The sequence below is a fragment of the Lacerta agilis genome, chromosome 5, assembly GCF_009819535.1.
Source record: "Lacerta agilis isolate rLacAgi1 chromosome 5, rLacAgi1.pri, whole genome shotgun sequence".
Lineage (NCBI taxonomy): Eukaryota > Metazoa > Chordata > Lepidosauria > Squamata > Lacertidae > Lacerta > Lacerta agilis.
Window position 1 is genome coordinate 89,087,324 of NC_046316.1, and position 15,173 is coordinate 89,102,496.

Below are 15,173 nucleotides of genomic sequence, written 5' to 3' on the forward strand. Positions count from 1 at the left end.
GAGAGGGAATGAGTATTAAAACCAATTTAGGATGACAGTCCTTTGCTCATTTACTAGGGACTAAGTCACACAGAAGCCAACAGAACTTAGTGCTGAATAAGCATGCTTAGAATTACACTGTATGTATTCGCAGTGTATATACTGTATGCCCATATAAGGGCATTCAAGAAAAGATTTAACAGGCAGGTCTAGGGGCTGACACCTGGGATAAGGTGATCTGGACTTTTTGTAAACCCTAGGGTGTAGAATCTTCCAAGGCTTGGTCCTAACAGCTGTTTTCAATGCCACAGCTCAGTTGAACATGAACTGAGAGCGGTCAAGATTGTCTCTTGTGAAGTGCTGATCTTGGGTCAGCCAATTTCTCTCAGCCTATATGTTTTATTCTCCAGAGGATAAAAATGCCATATATACTGCCCTGATCCCATACTGTTACTGATTTGTTGGACACAGAGGAATGGTAGGAGGAACTAGCTGGGGATCCCCCAAGAGAAGAAGGCTCAGAACCCGGGAAGTGGTGGTGAGATTATGATGAGTGGTCCAAGGGAGAAAAGGGAGAAGACTGGGAGGAGGAGGTGTCAGAAGCTGAACAGGTAACAGGGCTGAGTGAGAGAGGGGAGTCTGTGACAGAGAGCAGTCCAGAATCGGAATCAGAAGCTGAAGCAGGAGAGAAGGGGGTCAAGAGGCAGAGATGAGTCCAGCTGGTGAAGAGGCATGGGTGTTTCCCTCTCCTGCTACAAGCCCCCTTCCCCCCCCCCCGGTCTCCCAGAACCAGTAGAGGCATGAAAGGGGCAGGGGAGAAGTTAGCTTCATGCAGGCACAGTCTCAGGTTGCTTGGGGAAAACCCTGGGGAGGAGGGGATTTAGCCAGCTGTGGGGAGGTGGGGACCTTCAGTCTCAGCAACTGCTTCATGGGGACAAGACCTGCCAGAGATGAGTTGCTGTGCTTATTAGGCATGGCACTGCTGCACAGGTCCTGTGTTTGCTAATAAAGAGTTTTATTACACTTTGCCCAGTGTAATTTACTGCTGGCTCGCTCCTGTCAGATACACCTGTAATTAAATAATAGTGTGGGGGTTGCGGGGGGGGAGAGAGAGAGATTTCCAGACTGAACAGAAGTATTTCCACCACACCAGCATATTAAAGATTGGCCACAGTAAGGGAGCCCCGGAGGTGGTAAATTTAAGCATGATGAGATATACAGTGGTACCTCTGGTTACGTACTTAATTCGTACCGGAGGTCCATTTTTAACATGAAACTGTTCTTAACCTGAAGCACCAGTTTAGCTAATGGGACCTCCCACTGCCGCTGTGCCACCAGAGCACGATTTCTGTTCTTATCCTGAAGCAAAGTTCTTAACCTGAAGCGTTATTTCTGGGTTAGCGGAGTATGTAACCTGAAGCGTATGTAAGCCGAGGTACCACTGTACAGGTAGGATCCCTCTCTTTGAAGGTTGCGTGTGTGTTGGCTGAGAACACAGAGATGTAGGGAACTTGCTGTTGAATGTGGTATCCAGAAGGAGGAGGAGGATTTGGGCAGTGGAGCTCTACCATTACAGCAAATGGGGGGCTGCCTCACCAACCTCCACCTGCCTCCAAACAAGCCCTACCTGCCTGCCTTCTTACTTACAAACCTAGTTGTCAGCTTTCCCCTTCTCCCCTTCTCCTTAGCCTCAGTCTTGCCCTTGTAGAGCTCAGCAGGAAGGAGGATGGGGCAGAAACTAAAACTAGTTATGCCTCTGCCTGTCACCTACTGTTGGCCTCCCCACACTTTGCCCCACCAGTCCCAAGGGCTAACCACTGCTGAGCGGGGGGCCATCAATATTAAAAAGCATAGTGCTGCCAAACAGAGGGTCTTTCTGGAGCCTTCAACCTGGGTATTAAAGAAGAAGCTCAGACAGGTGGACGCATCCAAGCACATTACAGAGGCCTGGACCAGAGACAAAAATGGCATCCTATTAGCCCAGACAGGCTGTGCAAGCAAATGCTACAACCCCTGATGGAGCAGACAAAGGCATTACGTTCCCAGCAGCCAGTCAGCCAAACGCCTGATGAACAAGGCACGAAAACAACACCCTCCTTCCTGTTGCTTGTACGCAGCACCTGAGACAGGGGTCAGCAAACTTTTTCAGCAGGGGGCTGGTCCACTGTCCCTCAGACCTGGGGGGGGGCACTATATTTTGGAAGGGGAAAAAATGAACAAATTCCTATGCCCCACAAATAACCCAGAGATGCATTTTAAATAAAAGCACACATTCTACTCATGTAAAAACACCAGGCGGGTCCCACAAATAACCCAGAGATGCATTTTAAATAAAAGGACACATTCTACTCATGTAAAAACACGCTGATTCCTGGGCCGTCCGCGGGCCGCATTTAGAAGGCGATTGGGCCGCATCAGGCCCCCAGGCCTTAGTTTGGGGACCCCTGACCTGAGATATTCAGAGGGGAAATGCCTCAGGACTTGGAACAGGCCTCTGAACATACTGCAGAGGGCGTCTGGACATTGGAATCAATGTTCACATGGCCTGAAGGGGAAGTTTCCCAAAAGATGAACAGGGTGGATGTGCTTGTTATGACCATTGTCAGTTTCTGCTATTAATATCACCCATTTTCTCTAGCACACAAAACACAAAACTGCCCACGTGTCCTGGGTCCCCCACAGTTGAAGAGATGCACAGGTCTTGGCTGTCACCAAATTTGATATCTGTTTGGGGCCAAGTTAAAAGGCCTTTAGAGCTGCCAGTTTTGTGTGGCACCGGCATCTCCCTCTGCTTTTTTTTTTTAAATTCACTGCTGTTATTTTTCATAGTTCTTTCTGTTCTCATTGTTATATGACTTTTGATCTTTCTGTAAGCTGCTCTGCGCAGAAGAGGAGGCTATGAAGCACTCAAACGCATAATGCATACATGCTGTGCTAAGTTACAGGTCTTCTTTCTCTCCATTCCTGAAAACTTTCTTCCTACTGCTTCCTGGACTCTGTCTAGCACCCCAACTCTAGACACTCTCATCCAGCCTTTCTAACCTGGTGTCCTCCAGATATTTTGGAGAACAACTTCTGGGCTGGTGGCAGCCCGCGAGCATTGTAGTAGTCTTGACTCTGGAGGGCACGAGGTCAGGGAAGATAGCCAGCAGCCGCAGGCATCCCATTGATTTAAAACAGAACTTTATTCCCAGGAATGAACTCAGACTCTGGGTTGAAGAGACCTGCTGTTCACAACTAGGTGTGTGTATGGTGGGTGGGGGGGGAGGTATAGCCCCTGAGAAAAGGGATTAGGAGCAAATTTCAAGCAGGAATAACGGCATGCATTGCCCAAGGCAGCAGGCTAGCCCTCTCTGCCCCAACATCCTGGGGGTCCTGCTCGCCAGATCCACACACCGCCTCCCTAAAGCATGATTCAGAACAGGGTCCCCTTCCTCCTGGCAATCCTTGGCTTCCTCTGCTGAGTTGTGAAACTGACCTGCTCCCTCCACGCAACTTGCACCGAGCGGGTGTCTCTGCAAAGCCAGCGGCTCCTGCTCCAGACTGTGACCCGGACTCGGCTCAGGAGCATCGACCGAAGCCTTTGCTCGCCTCTTCCCCCATCTTTACAGCGCCCAAGCCGGAGAAGCTGAACCGGCTGCCAGGCTTCTAACACAGGAGGCCAATCCTGGGTGTGTTTCCTCCTTCTCCTTCCTGGTTCTCGGATGCGAATTGAGATTGGGGCGAGAAGGCGGCCGGGGGGGGGGGGCGGTGAGGCTGAAGGTCTGCTAAGGAGAGTGGTTCCTTGGCAACAGCAAGTCTGCCCTCGCATGCTAATTGCGCCGGGCTCCGGCCGTTGCTGTCGGCGCGGGGTGCGGGGAGAGGCGGGGGGCGGCGGGGGGAGAGAGAGAGCCGAGGAAAGGGGAGGATGTTTCCAAGCTCTGGAGGAAAAACAACCCTGAAACTGCTGGAAGGCTGCGGCGCCAAGCAACCCCCGGGAAGCCAGCGGAGCGATCATCCGCCTCGACACCTCGGCCGTGATTTCCACTCCAAGGAAGCCGAGGCGCCAGGCTCGCCCTTTCCTGAAGGCAGCATGCGAGCGGAGCCTGCCTTGCCTCAACGCACCTCCTCCCCCCCCCCGCACATGCACACACCCCTCTCTACCCCCTCCGGGGGGGGGGAACAAGCTCACGCTCCCTGCTGCCCTTCTTCCAGAAAACAAACACGCTATAACGATTAAGCGATCTCTTCCGCTGCAGCCCCCGCCCCCCGCCTCACCCAATCTCTTCTCCAGGGACGATCCAGGCACCTGCATCCCCCCATACTCCGGCTGGTTTTGGCACATCGGAGGTGCAACCACACACCCCCTCCCCATTCCCCCCTGCCGCCGCAAGGTAGAAGCAACCTTACCGATGGTGGTTTTGGAGCCAATACAGCCCATAATCGTCGGGGGCAATTTAGGATGGCAGTAAACCTTTGCTCCAGACCGCACACATTGCCACAGTACCTCATGGGCTGTGAGCTGGTAGGCGGGCGGTGGGCTGGAGAAGCGACTTCTCTCTTTTTTCCCCCGTTGGCTGGTGGGGTTGATCTGGCGACACAGAGAAGAGGGGAGATTAGGGGGAGGGAGGAAGCGCGCGCGCATACACACACACACACACACACGATCTCCAGGAACCGCTCTGGCTCTCTCTGTCTCCTCCTCCTCCTCTTCAGTTTCTGCCCCCTCGAGAAGCTGGCGTCTCAGGGACACTGGGGCTGAGCCGCTTGCACGTTCGACTACGTCACTGCTGCTGGCGGAGAATTGAGAGCGAGCGAGCGAGCTGCTAGCAGACAGGCAGCTGGCTTCAGCACCAAGAACAGCACTCTGGTTTCAGCACCCTGGACAGCAACAAAGCTGGCTTCTAAGCAGGCGCCGCCGGTTTCAGCACCTTGGCCAGCACCGCCAGAACTAGAACCTGAAACCAAGGGTCTGCTGGGCGGGCCGAAGCTAACCGATTTTGCTTAGGTGGCGGATCAATGGCTTGCTGTGCCAGGTTTGCCATATGTAATTTGCAGGTGCTAATGCTCTTGGGTCCTGCATGTAGGTTGGGGAGGCTTAAATCCCCGCTCTCACATCCCCTACCCCAGCTCTTCCATCCCCACCCAAGTTTCACAAGCAAGATGGGATCGTGATGCCTGAAAGAGAAGATGCAACAGGCATGGCAACCCCTCTCTCCTGCTACTTGTCATGCACAAGCACACACACAAGGCAAGAGCCCTTCTCCCCACCTTATGGCAAGTATCCTTTTCTGCTGGAAACTCTTCCGTCCCCCTCTCATGTGGCCACAGGGCTCCTTTTATAATCTTCGTTCCTAATCATATGTGATGTGGTTGCTGTTCAGCCAAAGGGCATTGTGGGCATTGTGTGGAATGGTGCAAAGCATCTGTTCTAAGGAGGCTGTTTACTATATACAGCAATGGTGCCAGTTGGCAGCCACTGGTCCAAAGACACATCTCTGCCTTCACACTAACACAGCACATGGTACCCAAAAAAGGAAAGGTGTCATGGAATGCCCAAAACTTCAACTCATCAACATCTATTGGGGGGGGGTGACACTTTGCAAGAAGTCATGTGTTTGAGCACACTTGCCAAAATATTCTAGTCCCATACTAGATTTCTTAAGCCTCATGGCCTGACAGTTTTTTCTCCTTCTGAATGCTGCTGTGGTGGTGCCAAATTGTACATTCTCCTTCACCAAGCCACTGTAGTCTAATGTCTGCCAGTTAAGCATCAGACATTGGCATTAGCATTGTAACTCCACTTCATGGAAAGGTGTAGCTCAGTGATAAAATACAGCCATTGCATACAAAAGATCTCAGGCAGTGGTAGCTGGTGTTCATTGGTACTGGTGGGCCAGAAAGAAGAGAGATAAGCTGTAAATGGAGCTAGAGCCAATAATAAGCAAAGGCAGCTGTTTTAAGTTTTGTCCCCATCTCCCTCTCTGCTGAGTTCTACAAGGGAAACACTGAGGCTAAGGAGGAGGAAGCTGACAGCCAGGGCCACCGCTTTTGACTGACTGAGAACAGTAAGATGAGCAGGTGAAAGTTGGTTGACCACAGACTGAGGTTTGTGGCCATTAGTGCCCCATTTGCTCAAATGGTACCAGCCTCCAAGTAGGGCTAGGAAAGACAACTCTCTGGGTCCTGAAGCCACTGCCTGAGCTAGAACAATCAATGGTCCGACGCTGTCTAAGTCAGTCTCCTATGCTCCTGCGGTTGAAGTGGCATCAGGAGTGGCCTTCCAGCATAGTACACAATACATTATAATGTGGGATGTATCATATTCCCAAGAAGCCAAAGTTTTCACTATTTATTTAAAGAACAACTTATTAGAACTCCCAATGGGGGGAATATTTAAAATGCTGTCAAACCAACAATTCGTGTTTTGCTAGATAGGCACATGATAGGAGCTGAAGCTCACATAGTTTTCCTGCAAACTTTCTACAGAGAACTCTATGAGAGACACTCCCACTGTGCCTGCTAAATACAGGCAGCTAAAATATCTGAGACTGAAGGGTATGCAGGCTGGGGGCTCCCACCTAATGAACCCCACCTTAGAGCCAAGAAGATAACATTATGTCTATGGCCAGGACCCTCAATGAATTATGGTAGCCTCTGAGGAAGACGAAATGCAACCCCACCACTGCCTGCATACATTGTTAGTTCTTTATCAGATTTCTCTCACGTTCATGAATAAGTCTGTGTGTATGAAACAGGTGTGAGATTGCTCAAACCCCTGTTGAGTCAAGTAGAAACAAATTGGATCGATAACATTTCTGGGATTTTTCCTTTGATGGAACAGCAGTGGAGCGTAGATCAATAAAGCATTTGGATTAATTCTTCAGTACACCTACAGTATCTTTTCAGGCTAGTGTACAAGCCACATACAAATATGGAGAGAGAATTGATTGCCAATAGAATATGGAATTAGTAGAAATCACAAACTGGATGTTGTTGGAAGAAACCACAATATTTGGTTTTGTTTTCACGGTGATTATAAACCATATATTTGGTGGATTCTTTGCTTATATGACTTTTTAAAATAAATATTTATACCATAGTATCCTAGAGTTGGAAGAGACCACAAGGGCCATCCAGTCCAACCCCCTGCCAAGCAGGAAACACCATCAAAGCACTCCTGACAGATGGCTGTCAAGCCTCTGCTTAAAGACCTCCAAAGAAGGAGACTCCACCATACTCCTTGGCAGCAAATTCCACTGTCGAACAGCTCTTACTGTCAGGAAGTTCTTCCTAATGTTTAGGTGGAATCTTCTTTCTTGTAGTTTGAATCCATTGCCCCGTGTCCGCTTGTAATATGCAAGTAACAGCTTTCCCTGTTCAGACATTTTTATAGTCATACAACTGCATACTCCTTGCACCTCTGTGGTTCTGGCTTTTTGCTATATTTGTGGCTAATTATGGCAATCTGACTCATTGTCATAGCTAACTAGGCCCTAACTGAAGAATTTGTGATACTTTTGTGTAATGATGCTTAATTACAACTTTCACCCACTAGTTCTCTTGTCTTTCTTGTCAGGCTTTTATTAACACAGCTTGTTGTTGGTTTTGGTTTTTATTTTAACCAAATTCATAAATTGCCCTTCATTACAGAATAATCCAACATTATTTAAATCACAACATGCTGAACAAAACATAAATGCTTAAAATACTTCTAGACTGCTCTTCATGTGCAGAGACACCATGGTATTACCTGAATAATATGTGGTAATAATGGGGTTAAGCACAGTTAGCCATATGCTAGATTATGGCTTTCCTGTTTATTTTCAATGTATTTGCTCTTGCAATTAGCTGATTCCTAATAAACACATTTTATTAAAATACTGCTAGTTTTGCAAGGAAATTCAATAGGTTTTGCTCAGCTCTTGCCTAATTGTTAATTCCTGCCATGTTAGAGGTAGAACAGAGAACATAAAAGTGTATCTCTCACTCAAATGAGAATATGTCTTTCCTCATGTAGCTGGATTGTCTCTTTTCAGTCTAGGAATTTCTTGAATCAGTGACAGCTACCTTGCAGCCTAGCTCTTGTAGCAAGAAAAAAATCCAAATTATTAGAAAACTACAAGAATGGAGTGGGACGCGGGTGGCGCTGTGGTCTAAACCATTGAGCCTAGGGCTTGCCAATCAGAAGGTTGGCGGTTCGAATCCCCACGACGGGGTGAGCTCCGGTTGTTCGGTCCCAGTTCCTGCCCACTTAGCAGCTCGAAAGCATGTCAAAGTGCAAGTAGATAAATAGGTAGCGCTCCGGCGGGAAGGTAAACAGCATTTCCGTGCGCTGCTCTGGTTTGCCAGAAGTGGCTTAGTCATGCTGGCCACATGACCTGGAAGCTGTCTGCGGACAAACGCTGGCTTCCTCTGCCTATAGAGCGAGATGAGCGCTGCAGCCCCAGAGTCGTCCGCGACTGGACCTATCGGTCAGGGGTACCTTTACATTTACCTTACTGATAAATGCATAAATACTCTCACACATTTATCTTATTTTAATATTTGTTTGTGAGCACCAAGTTTGGATTTCATAAACTCACAGAATCATAGAGTTGGAAGGTACCCAAAGGTCATCTAGTCCAACCCCCTGCAATGCAGGAATCTCAACTAAAGCATCCATGACAGAATCATAGAGAATCTATGATTTTTTCCCCTCTATATACAGGCCTTGCTTTCATACACAGAGGGTGGGGACAAGTGAGCTGCATATAGGGAAGATTGGTTGGCATGACTCTGTCACAGAGCAAGTGTTACAGACTAAATTAAAATAAATTGTTACATATCTATCCTGCCCCAGATTCCTGACCAAGTGCACACGGTTAGTTTCAGTAACAGTGCCAGCATCTGGCATTCTCATTCTCTTCACTCTGCACTCAGAAAGAATCCCAGCTAGCAGGGGAGCTGCTTCCTAGACTTTATCAGGCTAAATGAAGCAATAGCCTGACAGTGTAAGTCAGTTTTGCATCGTTGAAGTTGTATAATTGGTGCAGGGTGTGTGAGTTAAATATATGATATTAAGATTATATATATATATATATATATATATATATATATATATATATATATATATATATATATATAATGAGATTGCCTGTTGGGCAAAAGATGAGTCAGCAGTGAGAGTCAGAAGACAGAAGGGCTAATGCAATTCTAGGCTGCATCAACAAGAGCATAGTGTCTAGCTTTGCAAGGTGGTTAGATAGTCCCACCCTATTTCACTTTGACCAGTGCTCATCTGGAGTCCTATGTCCAGTTCTGGCCACCACAGTCCAAGAAATGAACTGGCATAGTCCTACCTAGGAGAAAGCAACGAAGTTGGTGAGAGGCCTGGAGAACAAGTCCTTTGAGAAAAGACATTTTCAAATATGTGAATGATGTCACATAGATGATGGCACAGATTTGTTTTCTGAGGCTCCAAAGGATAGAGCCTGGATCAAACTGCAAGAAAAAATATATTAGTAGTACAGTAGTAGTAGTAGCATTACCTCTAAAACTAACTACAAGATTATGGAATATAAAAGTATGAAATATCAGTTTTTAAAAGTGTAATGTTTAGGCTAACACATTGATAAGCTTCTGATCGTAGAATTGTAGAATTGTAAGGGACCACAAGGATCATCTCGTCCAACCCACCACCACCCCGCAATGTAGGAATCTTTTGCTCAATGTGGGGCTCAAATGCGCAACACTGAGATCAAGAGTCTCATGCTCTGCCAACTGAGCTATGGTTTGAGCTGTTTACCTGTGGAGCAGGCAAGCACTGGAAAATGGTAGATTTGTCACGGGGTAAGGCTAGATCCTTGAGGTTCCTTTTGTAGATTCTGTAAGGTACAGTCTCATACTAATATTCTCCCATCCATCCCTGCTGCACCCCATAAGCACCATTGCCAAATTCTTTCTCTGTTTGCTCACCTAGTTCACATTCATCCTGGCAGCACCAACTCTTAGAAGCTTAGATCAGCTATATTATGAGACTGGGTCTAATATCTCCACTCTCCCAGCATACTAGTGTTTGGCCTCTTATGCATTAATTAGGACTAGGGAGGTCAGGGAAGTGTCAGCCATATCAATTTAAGAGATGTTTGCTTCAGCACAAGTCTGGAATTTCTGTGCTACGTTGGGCATGAACAACAAACCATGCTTGATGGTGGGTGGGGTTGGGGAGAAAAAGGGAGAATTGCACCAATTCACTACCTGACTTTTAGAAGACATCTGAAGGCAGACCTGTTTAGGGAAGTTTTTAATGACTGATGTTTTAATGTATTTTTAATGTTTGGTTGGAAACTGCCCAGAGTGGCTGGGGAAACCCAGCCAGATGGGTGAGATATAAATAATAAATTGTTGTTGTTGTTGTTGTTGTTGTTGTTGTTGCCAACTTCCCAGAGTGACTGACACATACACCACAGCCAAAGCCTGGCAGCTTGGGGACCGATGCACAGCCAGCCATTGCAAGGCATTGATTGCTGGGCAGTTCAATGTCTCATCATGAGCGCAATGTCCCAGCTATTTGCTGTGGGTCATAAATTCCCAATAGCTCAGCAGATGATCGATAAGAGGCAATTGAGTCTTTTCATGCCCCATGCAGGCCAAGGCTTGGGAAGAAGGGAAGACTTCCACTTGGCATCAAGATGGCACTGTAAGTGGGTGACTGAATGTACAGTCACAGGAAGCTTGGGCAATGACCCCTTTTCTTCTCACCCAATTTCCCTGATCTGTGAAAGGGCAGCTATCCCAGGGCATATACAAGTGAGATGGGTGCTGCTGCTAAGGTGTACGAGGCAGGGAGTAGTTCAGTGGTGCGAAACCTGCCACCCTATGGACAGTGCTGGATTAAACCCTGTGGAAGCCCTTAGGCAGTCAAACGCTTGGGAGGGGGCAATCATAAATTATCTCCTAATAAGTTTTTGAATGCTTCTTAAGCGGAGGTTTCTTGTGTGAGCACTCTAGTGAGATAACATTGAACTAAGAAAGTGTGGTTGTAATAATCTTTCAAGATCAAATTGATCATATTTTGATCTGTTGTTGGAGTGGGGCCCCTAAATGGAGTGGGGCCAACAGGCTGGTGCCTCCTCTGACTTTGGTAATCCGGCACCGCCTACAGACTCCAACTCCCTTAAGTCTCAGCCAGCATGGCAAATATTCAGGGATGGTGAGAGCTATTACTGTTTATCAATATAGGGAGAGCTGCAGATGTCCCACCCAGCAATAGTGTCAGGAAATGGCCTACTCACAAGTAGGACCCTGGCAGAGACACATGCCCTACTGGCATGTCCCCCCCTTCCTGGATGATCGTTCGGGAGCTTCTTAAGCTTCTTCAGCCCAAATATCACTGCGACTGATGCCAGAAGACATCAGCACACTCTTAGCATCCGCAGAGGTTTGCGCAGTTGTGTAACAGACCATAGCAACTCAGCATGTTGGCTAACCTACTTTATTTACATATAATACACACGGAGCACTTCAACATGGCTCCCTCTCTCTCTAGCATCAGGCAGCAAAGAGAAAGGACAAAGGACAATAGTCCCACTTCAGGAAACACAGTAAAACAAACATCCTGCGTACCTCACATCCCATTTCCCATTCTGTGGAATGAAAACACCATCATGTGATAGATAACAAAACCCATGACTGCACACAGGGGAATGAATCTCCCAACAGTGTGTGGGGAGGAGGTAAGGGATGAAGAGAAAGTGGAATGATGGAAAAGAGGAAGAAAGCATTTTGGCTTGCTGGGATGCACCTGGGAGGGCTGACTATATTTTACCTCCACCATTGGAGGCAGTGTGCCTCTGTATATGAGTGGCTGGGAATTTCAAGTGAGGAGAGAGGTCCTGACTACGGGCTTCATGTAGGTTGTGAGCATGTACCTAGGCTGCCTTGCACCCTTGGAAAGGAGCTGTATCACCCCACCATCACCCTGTCCCTTGCACCCTTGCCAAATTGCTTTTACATAGGGAATTGTTTTAAATTGTTGATGTTTTTACTGTGAAACCACTTGGAGATATTTTATGGCATAAGACAGAATCAAACAAATATCCGGAAGAAAAGGCCATGGAATTATGTGAGGAGCTGGCGCAAAGATGCAGAATGTGGGATCTTGTGGTTAGCACAGCGTGGTTTGCATCAAGATTTGCAGCTCCATCTTCCACAGGTGCTACAACAACCAAAATGTCTCACAGCCTGAACGGTACAGCTTGTTAAACCAGACAGCTAAAAATAGCATTGGGATCAATGGGACAATGTAGAGATGACTAACGTGGCCCATTGATTTAAATATAACTTAACAAAATAACTAACTGTGTCTGGTGTGGAGCCAATGACTTGATTCATACAGTGCAACCTCCACACGCACGAACACAGTAGCTGACTCTCAGTGTGATTCACACAATGGCACATATTATGCTCAGAGATTCAGGAAGCTGCCGTCCAAACAAGATACAATGCCATCCAGACACTTAGCATTTGTGTGAATGACTATAATAAAGGGAATTGCAGACAGAGGAAGTCCAATCCAAATCAGGGAGCTTAAACCGTGTGCTCTCCCCCACCCCACCCCCCGCTTTGAGCTTGATTAAGATGGGGGGGGGGTCATATGCGTTACTTGCTTTGTAAAAAAAAAAAAAGCTCTCTTTATAGCCAATGGGAGCCCACCCTCCCCCACAGTGGAAATAGCATGTGGGCCATGATCCTGACTGGGATTGCAGCATTTGCAGTGGGCTAAAGCCTCATGTCCGTCCACACAAGGGTTCACTACAATCAATCATATAATCACAGAGCTGGAAAGGACCCTTTTGTGGACCTCAGAATGCTAGCAGTCAGGGTTGGATCTACTATGGAAACTAATGAAACCTGGAGGGGGCCCCAGAAGCGACTTTAGTCCCCAATGATTAAAAATGTTGGGTCTAGTAGACCCAATTTGAGTCACATGACTCAAATTGATTAATTTGTTGTATATATTTCAACAATTCCAAAGTTTGAGAGTCAGTAGCACACATGTTGCAATGGAGTGGTGATCTGTCATGGAACAACCGAATTATTATTATTATTATTATTATTATTATTATTATTATTATTATTATACCACCCTATACCCGGAGGTCTCAGGGCAATTTCACATAAAAAGATCACAGTATATAAAATAAAAATAAACACAATAACCCAGTAATACCCCCCCCACCAAAAAAGAGCCACATTTTAAAAGGGTATGGGATGTTGATCAGGTCAACCAAAGGCCTGGTTAAAAAGGAACGTTTTTGCCTGGCACCTTGTTGTTGTTGTTGTTCAGTCGTTCAGTTGTGTCCAACTCTTCGTGACCCCATGGACCAGAGCACGCCAGGCACGCCTATCCTTCACTGCCTCTCGCAGTTTGGCCAAACTCATGTTAGTAGCTTCGAGAACACTGTCCAACCATCTCATCCTCTGTCGTCCCCTTCTCCTTGTGCCCTCCATCTTTCCCAACATCAGGGTCTTTTCTAGGGAGTCTTCTCTTCTCACGAGGTGGCCAAAGTACTGGAGCCTCAACTTCAGGATCTGTCCTTCTAGTGAGCACTCAGTGCTGATTTTTTAAGAATGGATAGGTTTGATCTTCTTGCAGTCCATGGGACTCTCAAGAGTGTCCTCCAGCACCATAATTCAAAAGCATCAATTCAAAAGCCTGGCACCTAAAGGTATATAATGAAAGTGCCAGGCGAACTTGCCTGGGGAGAGCATTCCATGGATGGGGAGCCACTGCAGAGAAGGTGGCTCTGGACCTCTCGAGGAGCCAGCACCTGAAGGAGGACCTCAGAAGATGATCTCATGGTCTAGGTAGGTTCATATGGAAAGAGGCAGTCCTTGAGGTATTGCGGCCCTGAGCCAAAGTTAACAGTGATAACTCAGACTCCAAAACTGTAGCTCCCCCACTGCTAGTTGCTGAGAATAGCAGGTGTGGAGAAGACTGTTGCACTCAGGTCTGGCTTGGGAGTTTTTCCCTGGCATCTGGTAGGTGGACGAATGGGCCTTTGGTCTGATCCAACAGACAGGACCTTCTTATGGTAATTCTGCAATGGAGGCTTCATTTATTCCAGTGGTTCTCAAAGGGTGTGGTACGCCACACTCGTGTGGCAGGAGAGGACAGCAAGCATGGCAATAAGATTCAGGATCAATATTCTATTTTAGGAATGATTCATGTTCTTATGTAGCTGCATTGTTTTATACTCTCTTCATAATTATTATAAAGTAGTCGTGTTCTGTGTTATAAATCAAGCACTGCTTGGAGCTGTTTCTTTTTGTTTTCCATTGTATTTGTTATCAATAAAAATGTGGTGTGGTGCATGCAATTTTTTTATTCTTAAAGTGTGACCCAGGGGGAAAGGTTTGGGAACCATTGATTTAATCTGTGCACATCTGGATCCATTGCAGATCCATTGTTGTTGCCATCTTCTCTCCATACTCTCCAACCGCATGAAATGGTGGTCCGGTTTGGGGCAGGTACCCCATCACAGGGCTGGTGCTGCCTTGCTAGATCCATCAAATCCAGCTTTCCTCTTCCGCCAGCAGTAGGCAAGATGCCTCAGGAAATTATAGGCAAGCCTTGATAATAACTCTGCCGTTTGCTTCTAACAATTTCACAGATCTTGCCTCTAATCGAAGTGCAGTAGCCCTTTCATCCACAAATTTGTCTAATCTTAAAAGCAGAAGGGGGGGAAACGATGTGCTAATGAGTTCCACAGGTTAATTATGCATTGGGTGAACTTTTGATTCCTCTTGATGATGCAATTTTCTGACATGACTGGCCCAGCTAAGGTACTGTCCCGAAGGGAGATCATTCTCCTTCATCCATCTCCTCTGATCCTCGCCCTTCTCCAGATGAAATGAGTGACTTGAGGCTTTGAAGACGCTTCATCCCACATTTGGCAGTAGCCGCCAACTCCAGCCCTCGTCTGGGCGCTGATGACAGGGGTGACGCGTTTGTGACAAAAATGTCACATGATGAAAGACAATGACAAATGCGCCCGGTCAGAGGAGGTCCAGGAGGGAATGCTGGCAGACGCCAGTAATGAAGTCGATGAAGGACAGAGGCAGGCAGGGTGTGCTCCGGTTCTCCCCCCCCCCCACTTCGCTCCCAGCTCTGCAAGACCAACCAGCAGGACAACGTGACCCAGGAAAATTGGCTCTTTGGATGATCAAAA

The 15,173-nt window shown here is 47.2% G+C and overlaps 1 protein-coding gene across 5 annotated transcripts in view; it reads right to left on the minus strand.

Moving 5' to 3' along the window:
- The window catches only part of FAM131A (family with sequence similarity 131 member A), a 65,756-nt gene extending 61,069 nt beyond the window's left edge, over positions 1-4,687 (minus strand). The window contains exon 1 of one of the 5 annotated variants that reach the window (XM_033150769.1): positions 4,369-4,687. In XM_033150769.1, coding sequence (XP_033006660.1) covers positions 4,369-4,470 — 102 coding nt within the window. In that variant the 5' untranslated portion in view covers positions 4,471-4,687. Of the gene's footprint in view, positions 1-3,457; positions 3,808-4,236; positions 4,299-4,368 lie in introns of those variants that run through there. The other 4 variants (XM_033150765.1, XM_033150767.1, XM_033150766.1 and 1 more) reach the window with 4 other exon arrangements.
- Positions 4,688-15,173: the final 10,486 nt, after the last annotated feature.